The sequence below is a fragment of the Epinephelus moara genome, chromosome 7 (assembly GCF_006386435.1).
Source record: "Epinephelus moara isolate mb chromosome 7, YSFRI_EMoa_1.0, whole genome shotgun sequence".
Lineage (NCBI taxonomy): Eukaryota > Metazoa > Chordata > Actinopteri > Perciformes > Serranidae > Epinephelus > Epinephelus moara.
In genome coordinates this window covers 29,267,906-29,290,405 of record NC_065512.1, presented here as the reverse complement: position 1 = coordinate 29,290,405, position 22,500 = coordinate 29,267,906, and the positions used below count along the sequence as shown (strand labels likewise).

General features: G+C 42.4%; 1 protein-coding gene across 1 annotated transcript in view; it reads left to right on the top strand.

Moving 5' to 3' along the window:
• The first annotated feature begins 9,501 nt into the window (after window positions 1–9,501).
• Window positions 9,502–22,500, top strand: part of lrp1bb (low density lipoprotein receptor-related protein 1Bb) — a 329,117-nt gene continuing 316,118 nt past the window's right edge. The window contains exon 1 of the mRNA XM_050048038.1: window positions 9,502–9,733. Coding sequence (XP_049903995.1) covers window positions 9,643–9,733 — 91 coding nt within the window. The 5' untranslated portion in view covers window positions 9,502–9,642. The remainder of the gene's footprint in view (window positions 9,734–22,500) is intronic.

Below are 22,500 nucleotides of genomic sequence, written 5' to 3'. Positions count from 1 at the left end.
TCCCTCGTCCCTGTCTATTATGGCTTTTCTTTTTTTTTTTTTTACCTAAGTCTGATAAGACTGCACACACATGATATCATGGAGTTTTGATAGCAAATTACAGAATTGATCTGGAGCTCAGCAGGCAATTATCAGTGTAAGAACCATGGTGCATATCAATGAGCCCAGGCAAAGGGAAAAAAAAGAAGTAAAAAAATTGTTCCTGCGGCAAATTGCTAATATTCTACATAGTGAGGCTGTTTTGATGTCAGTACCTGGGAGGCTCTGTGGGAGGACATTTCCAGATCACTATAGTATTTGATTTCCCCTGCTGATCAGAGGAAACCGATTTCTGACCCTTTCACATAGGCATGATAAAAAAAACCCTGAAGTATAATAGATTATTTCCTCTCCACCTTCAAAATCCTGCAACTCCTCCCTCTCTATTTCTCCCCTGCTGTTTCCTCTCCCTCTCCGTCCTTCCTTGGCTCTCTTTCTCTCTCCCATTCAGAGCAGAACAAACATCCCATGTCTTTACAGGTATGACAGACAGAAAACCAATGTTGGAGCAGACATAACCGCCGACATTATTGGCGTGCTGTTCCCTCCAACAAGGAGACGGCAACAATGATGCTATTCAGTAACCTTGCTGGGAAGTTGGTCGCCGCTGCTTGTTGATAGGCAACTCTCTCTCCCTCTCTTTCCCTTACCGCCTGTCGACTTGGAAAAAGGCAATTAATATTCCTTTGCTGAGTAGAGGCTTTAGTTTTGGGCTGATCACGTGGGGCATACTGGCTGCCACATCCCCACTCTTACGAGTCAGATAATTACCTATTTAGAGGTTGCTGAGGAAATGTGTGTGTGAGTGTGTGTGCGTGTTCCTGCGCGTGTGTTGGCCTTCTGCCACTGCTTGTGAAAAGAAGCACCATGAAGTGGATCTGTCACTATGAGTTAGAGACACAGGATGGCTGGCCACCAAGAAAGAAAAAAGAGCACAGGACACTAAACTGAACCATCAAAGCCACAGAAACAGAAACGCTGCGCAGAGACATTCACACTCTGACATTGTGGGTTTTTCTTCATGTTGCGGTTGCTGTTTTTGAGATACCACATACGGCAGTCCACAAATTTCATTAGTGTCTAAGGTAATTACAGTGGATTTAATCGAAGGCTGTCATATTTCTGCGGTTAATGGGCTCCACGTGAAGGCTGCTGAGGTGAAGGGCTTTCTGAAAGGTCAGCTGACTCACCACTGCTGCTTACCCCCCTTCAGCTTTACCTACCCACACCTCTTAAATCTCAATCAGGGATGGGGAGCGTGGCCATTCATTAGCTCGGTATCCAGCGGCTGTCTCTTTCATCTCAACACCTCACCTGCCCACCGCCACACAACTGCTGCCCCGTCTTTCCCAGTCTTTCTTCCCCTTCCTCAGAAGAAACACTTTCCATGGACCCCCGGAGATACAAGGGTCGAACTGCTGGGAAACTGCTATTGAACCCCTCCAGCTCTCTCTCTCTCTCTCTCTCTCTCTCTCTCACACACACACACACACACACACACACACTCCAGCCTTCCCGCCTGTCTCCTGCTGCCTCCATATCACCCTCCTCCAAGCTGAAACTATCACGATCCTTCGATGTCTCACAGCTCTGCTCCTCTCTCTCTCTCTCTCTCTCTCTGTTTTTTTTTTCTTCTCCACTGCCAATCAGTGGAGCATTTCTCTCAGAGCTACTTGTGGCAGGAAGAGTGACAGCGAGCGGGGATTGTGTGAGTGCGTGCTCGTGTCTGCACGCACGCGCGTATGGGCAACAAAGCCTTGCACTAAGCTGAGGGCGGCTCCAAGGTCCCCCCCTGAGGCAGAGCTGAGATTGAGTTCATTATTCAGTAGGAGTGGGTTCCAGCTGTGAGAGAGGAGAGAGAGATGGCGAGCTGCTCTGTCTGTGTTGTGGCCCCTCCAACCCTGCCGTCCGCTGGGAGCCAGCACAAAATATTGCAAAGGAGGAAGATTTTAGCCGTCACACACAAATGTACAGAAAGCATTTGGGCTTTTTTGCCTAATAGAGAGGGTTGGCTCTCTCTCTACTCAAGGAAGGTTTCGTTTTTTGAACACAAGATCAAACTGAGTGTACTTTTTATTTGTCATTTTTTTTAGGTTGTAATTTTACTGGTTCAAGGTAATATAGAGTATGCAGTGCCCCTGATGTGAATATGATGTACACACGGAGCAGCATTTAACCAGAGTCCTTATGTATCCCTAGATGGCAGTAGTAAGTCAGTGCTCTGTTGCCACACAGAAGACTGTGTCTTTGAATGTGTGTGAGCGTGTGTCTGCTTGTTTGTTTTCCCTTGAGGTTGATAAAGCGTGTTGGTATAATTTCAAAAATAGATTTAAAAAACAAGTAATAATAGAAGAAAAAAAGATACAGTATTTTCAAAATAGTCTCGGTGCCATGCTGTTCCTCACTTACAGAACTGGGGTGTCTCCTTCACTCATGAATAAATAGAGATTGCGGAAGCTTTTTTTTTTTTCTTTCTTTTTTTTTTATTCCACACGAAGGCAATTAACTTGAAATTGCTTTGTTGAAATTGCTCCTCAAACAGCTTAGTACCAGCACAGGAAATGGCATCACAGCTACTCTGTATTTGTGAGAATTAAATGCATGATGTTCATCTCCTCTGAGATGTGCATGAAATTGCATTGAGGAACTATCAACTCTTGTACAATAACATATGTTTGTTTACAGTGACACTGGCTGCTGATGACTTCTGCGTGAGACAAACAGTAATATCTAGCCAAAAAAAACAATCGTATTTGGTCCAGGAAACACGCCATTGTCTTAGTTTTGGCTTACTAGTGGGAGTGAAGACTCTTAAATCAGTTTGATGGCACTGGCTGAAACACACACACACACACTCTCACACACACATGCCAAACAGCTCTTCCCTCACATTACCCTGACAGAGTGCAACAAAAGGTGCAGTTTACATTCGCCTTTTCAAAAAATGCAAGTCATTTTCAGCATGATGAGAGTGCAGTGATTCATGCAGCAAATGGCCTGTCATCCCACTGCTTGATTAACAAGCACAGAGACCCTGGGGGACACCCGTGGATCCTCATCACTTTATGGCCCTGGCGGAGGACTGCGCTTGCCCTCCGCAACAAGACGGAACCAAACTCCATTGAGTGCATTTCCGACTAATAACTGTCAAAAGAAACAAAACGCACGTCAGACCAGATTTGCCGGCCGATCCTTGCTCATTCCTCACTTTATAAAATTGCTTTTGACTTCTGAGGGGGATCTTACCCAGCTGGGAAGAATGCTGAGCCTATAAGCTGAGGCAAAAAAACACAGCGGCGGAGCTATCAGCCTGATAATGAGCCGGCAACTATGACAGGGTCAAACAGGGTCAATAGCTGCTGCTAATTCTGGAGGACGGCAACGCCATTTGATGCAAAAGTAGCTAAGTGCAGTCTGGATGCAATGCGAGAGCTGGCATGGTGATCACTCATGTCAGTCAGCAAGAGGAGCTCCAAGGGCACGGTGCTAGAAAACGACCCGCAGAGCGTCACTCCACACAGATGTGCGACCCAGAGGTCACGTAGAGTGTGCGCTGTGTCACAGTGTAGCTGCATGTCAGTGTGTACTCATGACAGGCAGGCCAGGCCCCATCCAGTCCTGTATGTCAGGACCTGTACCGCAAGTGACTGACACGTAATGCATGAGTGGTTATTAGGCTGCCTTAGCCTATGCCATTCAGTGGTACGACTGCCACTATCTCCTGATGCTCTCTGACACATCTGCACTGAAGCCAACCGCTGGACCACACTGAGCATCACTCCTATTGACAGGTGCATGCCTTCTTTGTGCATGGCAACACTCACATTCACCAAAAGGGCTTCAAATGTGAGCCGATGTGATTGTGTATAGGTGGATGGCTTTTGCTAATTAAGGGTAAAGGTGAAAAGAAGAGGCAGATAAGTACACCATTTCCACAGCTAACACAGCTCTAGTGTTAGTGCATATGAATCATTCAGAACATAAGTAGAGCACTTTATAATGGTCCGAAAAAAGTTGAAGCGGTTCAATCAAAGTGTAGTCGCTGTGATTGCGATGGAAAAAAATGCAGTCTGCTTCCAGCATTCAAGGGGAAAAAATGAAAGCCTCATGAAATTATTCATTTGTTTCTTTTTTCTTCTTTCTTTCTTTTTCGGAAGCACAAAACAGTGCAATCCTGGCAGCGAGAAATAGCACAGGCTCAATGTGAAATGTCCTTGAAGACTTGGACTTCCTCATTCTTTGTGACAACTCAATAATAAAACACGACAGATCGTTCCGCATGAAAGTTAGGCATGTTGCCATCTCATCTGAGATACATTTCTTTGTCACCGTAAACAATGTTTCGCTTAATGAATTTATAACGGTGTGACAGGACATGGCTGCTTATATTTGAGTAGCACTAACAGCTTGGTTCATCAGTGGGTAATGAATACGTGTTGCGGTATCATATGCATCCAGTAGACGCCTTTAGAGAGGAAATGTTTACAGTGATTTGGTTCTTAGTTTCTGTGTGCCATAGGTCAAGGGGGTAGTCATTAACAGACTCTATGCTTAGTGACTTTAGCAGCAACAGAGTTAGATCCATTACATACAAACAGACCATTCTCATCACTAAAAACACAACGCAGTAAATGAATGAGGATAACAAACCTTTCAAAAGGTTCAGACAGTGCTTCTAGAGGGAGGCTAGCAGGATGATAGCACGCTGTGGCCCAGCCGTGGGCAGTCTGCTGCGTGGGCAGTCTTCACTAGGCTGCACATTTAGTTACCTTTTACCTCTGATTCACTCGACCTGTTCAGGAGAGAGCACCAAGATTTTTATCTTCTTTTCTACAACCCATCGGTGTAAACACTGATGCTCAAAACACCACACACCGCTGGACCAAACGTGGGTTTTTTTTCTTTTGAGATCTAGTTTCTAAAAGAAATGAAAAGTGCCCTGTGGAATTTTTATCATAAATTTTTCTCAGTAAAACAAACTGGATGTGTTCATAAGCTCTAATAAACATGTTAAATGGATAAAACATTTGAAAAGGAGATGGCAACACAATCTCGCCCCAAGGTTAATTTAGTTGTGGAGCTTTCTATCATATCAGATGATCGACATAAGCAGATGAAGTTTTTTCTTTTGATTTAGTATTGTAGATGATCAAATCTCATAAATATTCATATTACATTAAAGAGACAGTTCACCCCAAATTCGAAACTACTTTGTTTTTCTTCTTACCTGTAGTACTATTTATCAGTCAATATTGTTTTGGTGTGAGTTGCAGAGTGTTGGAGATAGCAGCTGTAAAGATGTCTACCATTTCTCAAATGTAATGGAAGTAGATGAGTCTTGGCTTGTGGTGCTCAAAGCATTAAAAAAAAGCAACTCAATAGCAGTGTCTCTTTCCAGAAATCATGACTCAAGATAATCCACAGACCTTGTTGTGAGCTGTTTCAACTATTTTATTTCTATTTTTTATTTATTTAACTTTTATTTAACCAGGTAAAACCAATTGAGATCAAATCTCTTTTACAATGGTGACCTGGCCAAGAGGCGGAAGCGTTACACGTCGAAGAGCAATAAATGAAAACAAACACACATACAGAACACAGTCACAGGAGAAGAGATAAAGAGGAAAAAGACTACCATCAACATGCAGAAAAGCAGGAATGATCACATAGAAAGACAAGAACAATAAAAGACAGCAGCAGACGATCAAAGTAAACTAAACACCATGGCAGGAGCAAACAGTGGTCAAAAGCTCAGCAGTATTGTGCTGAAAGCTCTCCAAAGAGACTAGAGAGGCCAACTTGAGTCGCGTTTGGAGGTCATTCCATGACCAAGGGCCAAAATAGGACAGACTCCTACGACCAGCCTCAGTCCGTACTGAGGGTACGATGCAACGCAACCAGGTGCTGGATCTGAGGTTGTGGGAGTCTTGAGCCAGGACAAATTTCGTTTCTACCAACCCACACCTGTATCCCTGTGCATCTATTGACAAGGGGCTCAAGCTGATGACAGTGCAATATGTAAACATTAATGGCGACTTCCTTGGGTGACCTGTAATGTATTATTTTGAGTCATGATTGCTGGAAGGAGACATTGCTGTTGAGTTTTTCAAATGTATTTTTTCTGCGTTTTGAGAACGATAAGCTGAGTGCCATCTAGTTCCATTATATTCAAGAGAAGGCAGACATCTGTGCAGCCAATGTCTCCAACACTCTGCAACCCACATCGAAACATCTAGACTGACAAATAGCACTACAGGTAAGAGGAAAAAATGTGTATTTTTGATTTGGGGTGAATTAAAACTTAAAAAGTTGACTTCAATTCTTGACCTCAAAAATGGTAATTGAGAAAACAGTCTCACCTCAGGGTCTCCAGGCTGTTCCAGAGTTACAAGTTTACACTTAATAATTCATTTTCTTCTCTGAGTTTGACCTTTTGACTTCATGCACATTGCACCCAAATCAGCAAACAGATAAATGGTGACTCATAGCTTTTGTTTCATACACCAGATTCATAATCTATTTGGTACTGTTGGCAGTACATCATTTTCTATTTGTAGCACTCGCATTGACTCAATTTATGCACAGTCACACTTGAGTTTTCCTTAAGTTGTTCCACTTTCTGTTTCTTTACCAACCCGTGCTGAGGGTGCTCCACATCTTGTCAGGCTGGAGCAAAAGATGCACCCCCTCAAGCAAAGCTCTGAAATACAGGAAGTGGCAAATCAGATCATAACAACTATACTGTGGTTAATGTGTGGTTTTGTCACAAAAACCATTAGTTCAGGGTTAGGGAGAAATCACATTTTGGCTTAAAATACCTTATTTTGTTGCAACAAACGCAGCTGAATATGTCCTGATGTGTTGTTTAAAATACACAATTTTGTTTTCTGGTGGTCTCAAACAGTTGTCTGCTGCTGGCAGCTGTCTCATGCCAGCCACTATTCCCTCCACTTCATATACATGTACTGTAATCTGAACCAACTCACTTCAGGAAAGTGTGTATGGTACAAATGAAGCATTCAAATGTAACATATGCATGGTTTGCAGAAAATTAACAATGCCAAAATTATATTCTGGTGATTGGGCTATTTATTTGTACTTCAGGTTTTAGTGTGTGTCTAGTCTGATCAGTCATGATTTCAGTGTTCCCCTTTGGATTAAGTTTGTTGGGTTGGTTTAGTATTTGTCAGGTTGGTTTCATCCGTTACTGTTAAGTTTTGTTTAGTTTATCTAATTTATGGGCCTAGAACAAACTGTTACAGATTTTGTAAATAGGTTACTTCATTTTGGGGTAAATATTTTTATTCATTCATTCATTTCCGTAACCGCTTCATCCTCTTGAGGGTCGCGGGAGGGCTGGAGCCTATCCCAGCTGACATTGGGCGAGAGGCAGGGCACACCCTGGACAGGTCGCCAGACTATCACAGGGCTGACACATAGAGACAGACAACCATTCATGCTCACATTCACACCTACAGACAATTTAGAGTCCCCATTTAACCTGCATGTCTTTATTTATTTATGTATTTTCTAATCCCGTAACTTGCCTGCCATCTTGATCCCTCACAGTGACCAAGACCTTCTGCTGATTCCAAGGCCATGAATGAACATTAAATGAATGCCATGAAAAGCAATCCACAGCATACAAGCATCCCAGTATATGTACGTTCTAGGGTAAATATGTAATATACTCTAGAACAGACAATGACATTGTGACAAATCCAAGAGATTTTCATCTCATGGCCATGAAATGTAACAAGGCACGAGTAACCGTGAGATCTGTAAAGAATAGCTCTCTGCAGCTGGCAGGAATGAATGCTCATACTGGTTTGACACACACGACAGGGACCACAACACAACCATGGTCAAAAACTCCATTATGCCTCCATGAAACAAGGTGTAAGAAGAAAATCATGTACAATAAATCGCTTATATGTGTTAGTTGTTGCCAAAGAAAAGTAGTTTTATTGCAGTAACTCTTCTCTATACGGCTGACTTTCTCTGTCAGTAGAGTCCTTAAATAATATATATCATGATAGCAAAGAAATTAAGCTGCCATAATTTTGAAAAAAGCGCCCTCCTTACACTTACGAACACACTGAAAATTATACCTGCAAATCAAAATTTTAATTTTACTTAACCAGAATTTAGAATTATATAATGTAGTGTAGTATACTGACATTACTGGTATAAGATTTAACTCCTCATAGTTTCCTGTGCAGTGAACGAATGGGTAATACCACAGACCAGTTTACTAACCTTGGTGTAGTCTCATTAAAAAACCACCCAGTCCAAATAAATTTGACCTTTTCAAAAAGATTAAATTATTAAATATTTTGGACTATCAAGGACTGTAATGATTTTCGAGGTTTTGTATTTGTGAAGAAAATATCTCAAGCGTCTTTTAGCCAGTGTTGGTGAAGGTCGACTTTTTCTCGCAATAATCTGTAAGACATCTGGTCTGAACCTAAAAACAGATTTAAAATGTACTTTGTGGTAATGCAAAATTCCTGCAAGACATGCATTATGTCAGCTTTTTTCATGCTTTTGTCTTCTAATGAATTCAATGTCAATGTCAATGTCTCCCCCCTGTCAAAAAACACACTTACATAGGCGGCATCATTCAGGGTAATCACTGAAATGATTGCTGCCAATTAGTCAACTCATGGTCAACTAAAGGCCTGACAGTCACCTCTGCTACTTGCTTCTACTTAACTCAGTTTGCAAGGCATGCCAGCTAAACTTTAAAGTGGCCTTATAGTTCATGAACTGCTGGTGCATAAGGCCAAAGCACTGTTAGAATATAACCACCCAAATGACCACAGCATCTCACACAGACCAAGTGAGCAACTGTAATATGTATAAGAGGGATGTGTTAAATGACTGGTATGTATTTATGTGTTCCCACTTCTTCAGATCTGAGCTAAACAACCAGATTGCATTGTTCTCTGTGTGGTCCAATGGGTGGCAGGTTTGGGTCTCCACATGTGCACACTTTTCAATTTTACAAGACATACTGTCTACAAGTTAATTCTGTAGGGTTTTGTATGACAGACTATTGAACTCTGTACTTGAGTGTACTGGAGACAATAGTGAGAGCTGAGATTACTCATGGCTCATCCCACATTCTCTGACTCTTTCTTCTTTTGTTTTTTTTATTTCAGGTCCCCTTCTTCACACCACCCCCGGACCTCAGACCGACACCCACTACACTGAGAGTACAGCTAACAAATATGATGAATTTCACGCGAGCTGCGCCACCTTGACGGCATTTAATCATTGAGAAAAGACAGGAAACGTACTCATTCGTTATCCTCCTACACTCCCACCCCGCCTTCCTTCCCTCTGTCCCCCTGCCTCTGACTCTCATCTCTCCTGCCTGCCGTCTCCGGTGCGTCTGTTCGCTGTGTAGAGCGGCGGTGTGCATGTGTCGCGGAGCGGGGGGAGCGCTGCACTGTTCTGCGCACTGGTTCCGCTGGACACCACCGAATAACGGCGCTCGACAACCGGGTGCTGGTGGAGGGGGGAGACTGGACCCGGACCAGGAGCAGGAGCAGGACCGGGAGAAGCACCGTGGCTCTTTATAGCCCGCTCTCCGAAAACATGTCCGAGTTTTTTCTACTCGCCTTTCTAGCCCTATTCTCGGGATTATTTCCATGCGCCGAGCCCTCGGTGGTGTCGGGCGAGGAGAAAGGTAAGGAAGAACCGGGCCGTCGGGGATGCGCAGTCCGATGAAACTTGGCACCACGGGCCGTTTTAGTGCAGTCTGGGGTTGTTACGGGCGCCAAATGTTGTGCAGCTGATGGATATAAGCCTCTATGTTCTTTAAAAGCCACACTTCATGAATGATAAAGAGTTGATCATCTAAAATTGCTCGTCATGCTTTTTTGTCCAGTGTGGGATGATGCTCTGGAAGTCTGCATCTTCTCTGTTATCATTCAGGATGTTAAAATGTTGCATTATATGCTAATGCATGTCAGCTGATAAACCCCCCAAAAGGGACACCACCTTCATTTTAACACATTGAACTTGCCCTGTGCATTTAGCAGACCTTGGCATTTATTGTTTTGCATTTTCAGGAATATTCGCGAGGCGGTTGGGAGCTTGAATAGATTCAGTGGCTGTGACTGCATGCGCGTAGCAGCGCTATCCTACAGTGCAGCAGGTGAAAAATATCCCTGTGCCAAAGTGTGTTTTGTCTCTCCCCCGAGCTGTGGCTTGTGTTTCTGCCGTGGGGTCGTCACAACATCCGATGGAGACGCAGTTGATAGGACTAGTGCACGGTCAACTCTAGACCTGCCTAACCTCATAGTGATGTCGGGGAACTCGTTTATGAGCAGCATATTGACTGTTGCACGTCTGAATTACAATTCTGTCACACAATTACAGCACAGTTACTCTGTTTCACAGGGCTTTCTCACTCAGCATTCTTCCTCCTGGTGTTATATGGGGTGTATGGATCAACTCGATTCACCTATTTCTATATTTAGTTCAATTACATTTTCAGGCAATGTTGCATACAGTATATCTCCCACAGCTGCAGAAAGCTACTTATTTAAAGTATCAGGGGTGAAAGTTTTATAAGGACGTGGACCCTTGACGAGGAAAAATCAGTAGGCAGCTTAATTATGATGTAAATTGTTGCTTAAATCATTAAATTTATGCTTACCCTTCACTTTTTTTGCCTTCCTTTTCATTTTCCAAGGCTGCCATTTGAGTATAGACCTGCTAAATTATGGGCACTGGGCATACTGTACCTGCCGACTGTATAGTGTCAGAATAATTGCAGCTACATGAGGCAGTTTTTGAAAACACGAAAACATGGTATTCTGAAACATAGTGTATCCATTCATTGCTATCCTCCTGGCCATAGTTGCCTCACTCCTTCGTTCTCCAGCATAGCAATCAGTGTTGAGACCTGCTTGGCTGTTTGTGAGGCCATCCCAAATGTCACCAAATGCCCCCCCCCCCTTCAACACAGCGTGGAAAACAGGGAGTAAGAGTTTGCCTGGCAATCACAGTAGGCAAGAAAACCAGTGTTTACCTCTCTCTGCACATGAAATGAACAGATGAATTTGTCTCTGGAGGTCCCTGAGGATGCCCTTGCTCTGAGGAAGAAAATACCTATCTGAACATTTTTAAAGACTGTTTGAGAGTTTGTGTTTGTCAGCATTGCAGCCCTGAGCTTTATTAGCGAAGCTGGAATCAAATTGAAGAATTACAATGCCATTGGATAGTCTCCGATGGGCTTGTACAACGAGCTGAGGACAGTTAAGCCGAGATATATTCAGACACACGCACGGATCCGAAAGTATAGTTGGGACCTGCATCTTTGTCTGGAAGCTAATACTGTCCTGCTCCTGTGCGTTTGCACCGAGAATAAATGACAAGTCTCGTAGCTGTGTCTAAATGGACACTAATGATAATAGCGTTTCGTATTTCTTCCAACACCAAAGCCGGTTGTTAGGCTAATTAGTCCAAAATTAATTTGCTTTTGTGGTAGCAGCATTGTTACGTTGAATGCCAAGTAGTGAGCCCGTGGTTTTCTCTGCGTGAATTTGAGGCATTTCCAGGGCTCGTTCTTAGAATGGCTTTGTCTCTCCGAAATCCCTCCACTGTGTCCCACTCCTTATCACTCGTGTCCCATCTAACATTGAGCAGGCTGACCTGGCTGAGTCGGCGTGGCGACACACTAGCTGCTGATCTGATAGAAAGACAGGCCTGAGAAGTTTAGGCACACCAGACTGCTGCCTGTTTATTATATATATATTTTTAAATCAACATACCCTTGATCTCAGTCAGTGACCTGGCCTCAGCACCAGATAAGCATCACCAAGCACAAACAGCCCAAGGTTGTTTGAAATGTATACCCCATTTAAAAGATGATAGTATAGTGGAACACACAGATAGGTCCATGCACTAATGCAGGGAAGGCAGCCTTTAGGAGCTAATTAAGTGAGATAGTGAGATAGTGAGATAGTATCGCAGAGTGCCTGTGTGCTTCAGTGTATGGGTGCAAAGGCCAGCATTGAATGTAGACGATGGAGAAGTTTCGATGGTAGTATGTTGACCAGCAGAGATCAGGAGTCAATAGGTTCACTTTTTTTCATCCCCTTAAATGGTGTTTGCAAATTCATCTTTTACACATGTGAAACGCACATATTGGCAACATACAACGTATGGAGTAAACCAAAACACTATATGGTTAGGATCATAGAACATAAATATGGTACAGAGAGCTATGTTGTACAGCATATAATTTATTCAAGAAATATAGATCGTAAAGCTCCAGTTAAAATCAAGTTTTTAACCTTGTAAACATGCCCTCATGGTGCTTTTTGCATGCTGCAAGATGTGAGCCGTATAAGCAGTCAACGCATGGCTGAGCATTTCCGCCTTTGAATGCAGTGTACTAATGATAGTCTCAAAAACATGGATTCAGAGATAGCTACGTGTCTGTATTTTGCAAGCTAAGTTCAGCTTGTCACAGCTGGCGATTGGTAACAAGGTTTATCTAACATTAGCATCACACCATTAGCTGTTTAATAATGTAGTGAAGTTGAAGGCTTGTGTTATTATATTACTGTTAGGTTTCTAACATTGCAGAGAGCCATGACCAAAGTCGAAGGTGAGCAGGTAAGGTTGAGCGGCGGGCCAACAGCTAAGGGGCGGGACTAGTTTGCATATTCATAGATCCGTGCATACTTAATGAGGCAAAAGTATAGAGATAGATCTCAGCCATTTAAAGGCATGAAAGGATTTTTTCATGGACAAAATTTTTTTTTAAATTTGTAATGTTGATGAACAGAGATGAGTTTTTACGCGTTTAATCAAAGCGAAGAGTGGAACTTTAATGTGCCCTGTTGAAATCTGGTACTTCACCACTCAGTGAAAGAAACTCTCATTAGTTCACTGTATAACCTAAATGATCTAGAAAATGAGTTTTGTTTTTGTTTTATTGTCCTTTTATCGTTCTTTTTTCTTTCTTTTTTTTACAGAGATCCAATAAATGCTTTGTTCAGTAAGATACAAAAACAAACTTTTTTGTATGGACGATGCACAAAGACTGAGCTGGCTATTCAAATACAAAACATTTTAAAGGCCACTTCACTGATGAGTGCAATTCAACTTGTAAAAACAGTTTTATAATGTCTTATGTGGCTCTGAAAGAGCTTTTTAAACTCTGAAAGCTCTGATGTCATTCGGGTTATCTCTGCTTCGGCTTGTGCCGTAAACTTTTGACAGATAGCCTCAGGTTGCGTTATGGAAATTGTAGGAACCAGTGTTTTTGGAACTTGACCCATACTAGGGAGTATAAGTCAGGATATTTCAGGCTGTGTTGCTTCGATTTTGACCATTCTTTTTTAAATCTGTCTCTTGTGAGTCCTCTAACTTTATAGAAGTGCATCACTGGAGTACCGCTTAAAGTCAGCCAGTTACTTGGAGAAAAGCCTGAGAGAGGAGAGGAAAAAAAGCCTCAGGATAAACTTTAGGCTGTAGCCTTTAAATTCTTTCTTCTGCTATGTGCTGTACAATGTCTTGAGTTTTACAGATAAATATTTGTTATTCAGAGGTGTATAGAAGTACACGTGCTATTTTAAGTGATGTTTTTGTTGTAACCAGAAGATGGCTCACAAATGGTTTAATTTTTGTAATACCATGTGGGATAGGGTTAGTGTTCGGCACGATAAAACTAACAGAAAGTTCAAATATTGATATGTCTAGTAAAGGTAATGTGATTGTAAGTAATGCAATGGTACAGAAATATTTTTACAAATGCCCCTTTTTTCATACATCAAGATAATGTCACAAATTTACTGCCTACCTTTAAGGTAGTAATTCCACTGAATCACTGTGTAATGAAAGCCAGAGTGTTGGTGTTACAGCATGAGGCACCATGCCACATTTCAGGGATTTGGACATTAATAATCACTGACATCTGCACAATGACTATCTATAACTCTGCTTCCTTAGTGCTGCTGAGTTAAATAAATGTTCACTCTACTTAATGTCACCATTGTATCCTTGCTCATTTAATAGATAGCTTGGAAGCAGGAAATTGGTCATTTAATTGCAGTTGGACATGATAGATTGCAACCAAATGGAGATTATGTAAATCACTTGCCTTTGGCTACACTAAACCAAAAAATGCATACTGTTCCTGATGGTCCTGAGGCCCTTCTGCGGCATTCAGCCTACGCCGAGTTAGTGTTATATGAATATCAGGATGTCGTTTTTTGTAAGGGAACTGCTGGGCAGTGACTAACGGTTGACCTTCAAAGGTTGGACTGAAGTCTGTTTTCATAGCTGTTTCACGTCTTTTTCTGCAAGGCATTAACACAAAATGAGACCGCCAGCTGCGAGGCCCTCCTTTGTAGCTCCATTTTTCTGTCCACATCCTGTTCTGACACGGCAGCAAAAGTGTCCATCTCAGCAATAGGTGATCCTCAGGACGGAAGGTGGCTCTCGCTCACCCGGCTAAGCTGTCTTCGCCGAGTGATTGGAGAAACCACATGTAGATTCCAGTTAAAGCTGGTTTTGAAAAGAGAAAATAAATTGAGGAACAGGATGAAGGGGAGGTTGGTCTGAGGAGGAGGTGATGCACTATTCAGCACAGGGAAGGAAAACTTGTAGAGTGGGCACTGGCTGGTGTTATTATTGGCTTTCACGTCCCATGTTATGCACTTGGGTGCTTTTATTGACTATTGCTTCACATGTTTGCCTAGTCTGGAAAACCAGACAAGTCGTCAGAGCAGCCCATCAGCTGGTTATATGTTGAGAAGGTCAGCTCCAGTCTGTACATGAGCAGATTAAGCACTTCTATCAAACCTCGATGTTTAGTTTTCTTCCCCAGAAGTACTTCAAACATCCCACCAGCCATCACTGGTTTTGTGAGGTTTCTGCGAATCAAGTGCTTATACAGCACTTTTGCAGGATTGCATTCGGTCTTTTACAAGCTATGAAAAGACATTAGAACAGCTGACACATCTATCTGGTGATGTCAGCTAAGTGTTGCTGTCACTGAGCTCTTACATCTATCTCAGGGCAGAGGTGAAGTGTGGCCTCAAGCTACAGGAGGCAGCAGTGAACCAGCCTCCCACATGTCTCATTACGGTACGCAGTGTGATGGTGGAGCCGGGCTGACTCCCGTAGAACAAAGTTATTGAATGAAGCCATTGGATTTTGATAGTGTCACCTTTTTAATATCACCTCTCACAGTCTTAATGGGTTGCAATTGAATCAGCAATGGATTTGCTCAGGTCGTGAAAGCCATTGGCTGTAGATTGACTTGTGGCATCGATTACCAATAGCGGGAGGAGCTACATTTTTGACCCACATGATCGATTTGTTATGATGTTCCAGGCAGACTTAATTATGTGGGTGGTATGGGGATTTCTTATTAGATATTTCCGAAATGTTACATAATTTAGAATGTGAATAATGAATCAATAACTCTTTCTTCAGAGAAGCCCCATCTTGCAGCAGTTGAATCCAAGAGCTAGGCTCAGCTGTATACTGAAATGGCTGCTTGATAAAAAAAAAAAAAAAAAGTGTAGATAAATTATTAATGGGGGAAAGCATAACTGTTTTATTGCCAAATATGCTAATGAAAATGGGGCTCATAAGGGCAGTGGCGGGATAAACCGCTCCTTTCACAAGTCGAGTTGAACAAGAGGTCATTAGTGGGTGATGGATAAGATAGAATGCATCATAAAATGAAATGTACGGGTGATGTAATGCGCCTTGCGAAAGGGTGGCATAAAACTATGCACATGCACAAGTGAGGCCATCTGCTGAAACACAAATTCAAACTACAAAACAGTCTTGTACTGTAGATCTTTCTGGTGTTACACGCATCAACTGGCTGGACAGTTAAGGTTAAAGTTAGTATGCAACTGGGTGTGAAAAGTGAGGCCTAAAGTGAGCCAGCATATCTCTGGAAGTGTCTCAAAGGGCGGAGGGGGTGTCTCCATCTCAGGCTGAAAGTTTTCCTGTCAGTTTGAAAGGGTGAGCTGCGAGCTGGATGGAGGCGGTACCCCGAGGAGATGCCCCCCCTGCCCAACGTTCTGTGCTCAGCATTTGACAACGTTCAATACAGCAGCAGTGGATCCTTGTAGATTGTACTGTTGCTCTACCATGGGCGGATTATGAGACAATGGGCCCCTGGGCACAGGTATACAAAAGGCCCCACCAGCTTTCGTACAAAAGGAGCATGACACACAGACTTTATAGTGTTATTATGTTTTTTTGTAGTCATTATGCATCTTTAAGTAGTTTTGTGTGCCTTTGTGGTAATTTTTCTTTTTTTTTTTTTTGAGTGTGTCGTGTCTCTTTGGTGTTGTTTTGCATCTCTTTGTGGTCATTTTGTGCCCCTTGTGGTCCTTTTGAGTCTCCTGGTTGACAACATTTTGCAGATGAAGGCCCTGGGAGCACCTGAAGCTTTGGCCCTTGGGCCTATGCCCAGTAAGCCACTTCAGTGATCCATCCATGGCTCCTGTGTTGTTCCACCATTCTGTCTAGATTGGCCTAGAGGAACTGCAGCTGTAGCTTTAACTTTGTTTATTTAGCTTTTGACCTATTGGCTAACACATGCACCGCTACCTAAATACTCAAGTGGCAGGGGCCTTTCCTACAGAGGTTGCGTTGCCATGGGAATAGGTTGTATTCATATATATATATATCTAGCAAGACTGAGTTTGAGCATTAACCTCACTATTTTATGGTTTAACCTCAGGCTCGAGTGGCTGGTCTTTGTCACTGATGTCTGTTGTCTATCCTTCTAAAAGGGACAAAGCTTCTTTGATTGATGAGCAGACTGGTTGGCATGCAGTTGGCTGACCTGAGTCATTTTAGTGAAGGTCTTTTTGTATTGTTCTGTATTTCACTGAAGTTTCCAGACAGACAAAACGACACAGAAAATGGGATATTAGCATTATGAGCTGCCAGAGTTAACGTTATTGAGCTTACTGTTAATTTAAAAAGGGGGTTTTCCTTTTCCGTGTGTGAGGTGGTGAAGAGGTAGCCATCTCTGGAGGGAGCAATTCGCCCTGCATGGAGAGTTTGCTCATTGTTGTTTGAAGAAGCTGTTATATTTCTTGGCACAGTCACATCCAAATATTAAACTGGCAATATGGAGATCCCCTGGTTAATGTAGGCGCTTGTATGCGCATGAGCCTATGGCCCAGCCCCAACAACAAGCATCTCACTGATTAATACTTTAAGATTTGATTCATCACTCTGTGTGGGCAGAGAACATTTCCTGCCAGTGTCCAAAGCAGACATAACAGAATTTAATTTAGGTGAATAGACTGGAGATGGATGCTCTGCTGTGTTGCTGCACTACTTTGTGATATAAAGTGATCAGCTCAGGGAATTTCTGCGGGGAGAAGAAAAAAATCTTGTCGAGCATAAAATTGTGAATGGTGGGACACACCTGACATTATTGGCTGACCAAATAAATTGTGCACAAAAGGCAGATGCTCAGACAAACTGGCCGTTGCAGGCGGGCCGTGACCAATCTGCAGGTCAGAAGTGCTGGTGTCGAGCCCCGAGTGGCAACGGTGGTGGCCAGAGGACCAGAGTGAGGGCTGCTGAAGCCTGGCCGGGGACTCTCTCTCCCAGCTGCCACCTGGCACAGACCGAAGGCTCAGGGCTCCATCATGCAGACTTGGCCCAGAAAACCAGAACAGGGGAGGGATTCATCCATCCCCCAACAAGCTTCATTCAGCAGACAAACCTAAGGCCAGTTGGTGATGCTACGCTGTGTCCTTCTTAAAAGAAAAATTGGCGCACTGAGCAATTAAGAAATATTGAGCTGTCGAGGTGTTTCATTTTAATGTACACCTCTGTAATAATCCATCATTCTCCTTTATGGATTCAAACATAAAATGCTTATGCAGTAACCACTAACCACAGAACCAGAATATTTTCCCTTTTGCCTGATTTGTTTTTCAGTCATTCTCACAAGCCATTGCCTTTTAAAGAGCTGCAGTATATTTCAGCCATTAACCAGAAGATGAATACACAGAATGAAATGATCTTTAATAAAGATGCAGGGCAGTCTGTGGTGTACAGTATTTACGTAAGACACACAGAATCAGAGGTTTCTTCATTACCAAGCTTGCCAAAGGCACATTTCTCTTGCACTAACAGTATACATTGTAGACCATGCACACAGACGTGTGAACACACACAAAAACACATACACAAACTAAGCTTTTCTGAAAACGAATGTGTGTGCCCTGTCTGTGTCGTGGCTGGCTTCCATGGCAGACTTCACTGTAGTGCAGTCCAGTTAGATGGAGGATAGAAAGAGGAATTATTGGCATCATTTTCACGCCTGTGTGCAAAGCAACGAGTGGCTACATCAAATGTGCAGTCGGTTTATTGTCAACTGCTATGGGCTGCACTGAGATTATCTACCAGTCTGATTCCTTCAATATCAGTTTGGAGGAGCCAGCCTCAGTCTATGTCCAAGCCTGACACTGCACTAAAAGAGGTTTTGGGGCCTAAAATATTTGTGAGATTGCTGCTAAGGATGAATAATTTAATGCACTTTCATGGCATAGTGCATGAATTGAAAATCAAAGATAAAAAAAAACGCACTGCTGCCCCTGCTTACACCTGCAGCAGGAGCACGATTCACTCTCAACAGCTGTGATACTGTTGGCCCACGAGGATTGAGTTCAGTCTTGTGGCAGCACTACCACTGAGTTACTTCGTGTTAAAATTAGATTGCCAAATACATCACCACCAGCTGTCATCAATCTGATTCTGTATGATTCCCTAACATGCTTCCGAGCTGCTATTGATCTCTGCTCCCCGCCACCCTCCCTTTTCACACAGTGTTGGATTGGGAGTCCTATTAACTGCGTTCCCATCAATCACAGTTCACCCATGTTTGTTTGTAGAAGTCTTTGATACGATTAGAGCAGTGTTCCCGTGTTTGTGCTACGTGGTTTCTTCCCGTTCCATTTCTTGTGTCGGCTGATTTGAAATGCGTGCAGTGGCTCCCCTCTTGCTTTAGTGATGTGCCTCACTGCTCCGGAGCAGAGACCAGAGATTAAGCACTTGGGCCTCAAACATGTTGGCTGTCACAGGTATCTCTCACTGCTCAGTGCCTGATAAGGGCCACTTGTTCCTGAATCAGCCCTTACTGAGAAGAAAACACCAGAGAAATAAAAAGCCCTGTGGACTTACTGAGATTTAATATGTTTCTCTTAGAGACTACATTCTTATGATTGCTTTTGTGGCCTTGGACAAGTCAACAATCTAAGATTAGTGCCCACATGTTTTTCTTTCTTTTTCTTTCCTTTTTTTTTTTGGAGCATGATTGGATTTTTCTTGCTCCATTTTTTTTTTTTATCTTTCTTTGTTACATTAAATGCTGAGTTTACCTACTTTTACAAACACATATACCATGATTATACTCATACTTTTAGATAAATCACACCATATTTCATTCATTACTCCTTAATTGCTATGGAAAACTTTTCCACGAGCTTTCTTATCCAAGCAAGAGACACAAAAAATGAGAGAGGCCAACGATATGTTGTGCTTTCTCATGCTTAATGCTTACTTACAGGATTGTATGTTCAGCCTTGTGTACACCAAATATTATAGATAAATCACATGTATCAGAAAGTTCAATAATCCTTTTTCTGTTACTGCTTTTTAAAAGAATCATATCAATAATCTGCCTGATTTGATCACCACATTTCATACTAACATGCAATTTAAAGGGACAGCTCATCCACAAATCAAAAATACACACTGTTCTTCTTACCCATGATCCTGTTTATTAATCTAAATTGTTTTGGTGTGAGTTGCCGAGTGTTAGAGATGTCAGCCATAGAGATGTCTGCTTTTTCTTGAATATAATGGAACTAGATGGCACTCGGCTTGTGGTGCTCAAAGCGCCAAAAAAATGTGAAAAAGTCAACAGCAATGTCGCTTTCTAGAAATCATGACTCAAGATAATCCACAGAACTTGTTGTGAGCAGTGTGATGTAGGAACTATTTTTTTTCCGCCAACAATTTCACTGTGCACAACTGAGCTGTAATGTTAGCTGGCTCAGTGGTGCTACGTGAACTGTAGATGCACCCCTCCTTCTGCATGTTGTTACAGTTGGTGGGTGAAAAAAAACAAGGAAAAAAAAACAGCTCACAACAAGTGCTGTGTCTCAAATCAAGTACTTCCGTTAGTACACCTCCATGTAGTATACTATGTGCACTATGTACTTGTTGGCGTAGTGCGGGAATTTCGACATTGTAGTGTTTTTTCAAAGATTTTTTTGGGGGGCTTTTTTGCCTTTAATGGACAGGACAGAGTGAAGATTGTGAAGTGGGGAGAGAGAGAGAGAGAGTGGGAGGACGACTTGCAGCAAAGGGTTGCAAGCCGGAGTCGAACTCACGGCCGCTGCCCCATGTATAGAGGTGATGTCTCGCTGCAGCGGCCGTGAGTCGAACTCACGGCCGCTGCAGCGAGGCATCACCTCTATACATGGGGCGCTGGCACTATCCACTAAGCTACTGATGCTCCGACAGGGTAGTGTTGTCTAGGGCTGCCACGATTAGTCGACTAATCGATGACTAATCGACTATTAAAATTATCGGTGACTATTTTAGTAGTCGACTAATCGGTTTGAGTCATTTTTCATAGAAAAGCACTATAAAAGTACCCCAAAATACTCTTATTGCAGCTTCTTACGTTCAGATATTGGCAGCTTTACACACTCTCCCGTGACAGTGAGCTAAAACCCTTTGGCGTGAGTATGAAACAAAACATTAGATGATGTAATTTTGGGGTTTGGGCGAGACAGACCGACATTTTTCAACATTTTAACACATTTTTCGATGAAATGATTAGTCGACTACTCGAAGAAATAATCGACAGATTAGTCGACATTGAAAATAATCGTGAGTGGCAGCCCTAGTGTTGTCTCAAACCAAACACGGCCGTTGTGCACGTACCGGAAATGAGGGCCGCAAAATTCTACCTCTTCTTCTTCTTTTAATGCCTAATGTACAGCTGTTAGCTAGTTAGCAAACTAGCACTAGCATTTGCGTTATCGTTTGCGGTACCAAATCATTACAGACTGCTAAATTAACCCAATAAACATACTGCTGGCTTATATCAGACAACAGTATAGTGGTGCTTAGTTCAAAAAACACAAGTATAACTTACATTTGTACAGTGCAGCAACGGTCACGGTCGCACAGTCCTCGGCCGCCATTTCCAGTATGAAAAGTGTGTGGAGATACTGCCAACTGTCTGTGTGTGTGTTTGTGTGTGTAATGCAGGCATGCATGAGTGTGCAGATATGTGTGTGTGATGATCCCTCATTGTGTTTAAAAAAAGGTGGGTTGCTGTAATTAGGTGTGAATTGAACTTCATGCAGAAGGAGGTCGCCAATCAATGGTAGAAAATTATCAAGTGAAGGTCACACCAGGATAGTGTCCAACTATTGGAAACACATTAGCTCACAGTCACAGACATCTTGAGATGACGGCTTAAAATTTAGAGTTTATACTTGAGGTCATGCTTTGTTATAGAAAGGAGGTTTTGTTAATTGTCAAAAACAGTTAAGCCTAAAAATACATATAGATTAAATTACTATTTAAGAATAGTGGAACATGCTATACCTGACAATATTCACTTACTTTTGCTAACCTTGTCAAAGGCAGTGATTGTAGGTATTACTATGGCAATTAACTGTCCAGTCACAATGGATTACAGTTTGCATACATTAAAGAGAACTGCTGTACAACAGCAACAATTATGCTGAGTGCTGCTCTTTTCAAACATTTTTAATATGATTGGTAACATTTGTATAGTCAGTGACCGAACATAATTTAAACTTTGACCTGTTTTATGTAATCCAATAATTGCAGGCTGGTTTGTGTTTAGCCGGGGCACTTGTAAGGTTAATACTGTGGACTGGCCGATTGTCTGGCATTATTGTCTCATCACTGCAGGCTTCTGTTATTGTTTCAGTATGCAAAATCTTTTCATCAGCCTGTCTTTTTTTCTGTTTCTCATGTTGTGTTCCTCTTTTCATCAGCGTTCAAAGAATTAATAATCTTTATTGGATAAAATCAGAAGCATAATTGAAGGAAAGTTTAGAGTTTGGTGGGGCCATCTGAACAGAAGGCAGCACAGACAGCACTGGAAAGGTATATTAATGTTGGAAGAAAGCAATGAAATAGTGTTTGGAAATGTTTAGTCACTTTCAAGTGATGGAAACCTTCATAATGCAACTCTCCATGCTAGAGTGACATTTATGACAATAATGTATGCGCGCTTGTTTGAAGCAACAGATTGCACGAGGGTTGTTTGGTGACATAGGTGTTATCGCTGTTGTCGTGGGTGTTGTTCCATGTTTGTTTGCTTGCTTTTTGAAGTAACAGTTTGAAACGGTCCACATTGATGTACAAACAGCAGTTACTGTGCAGTTTCTT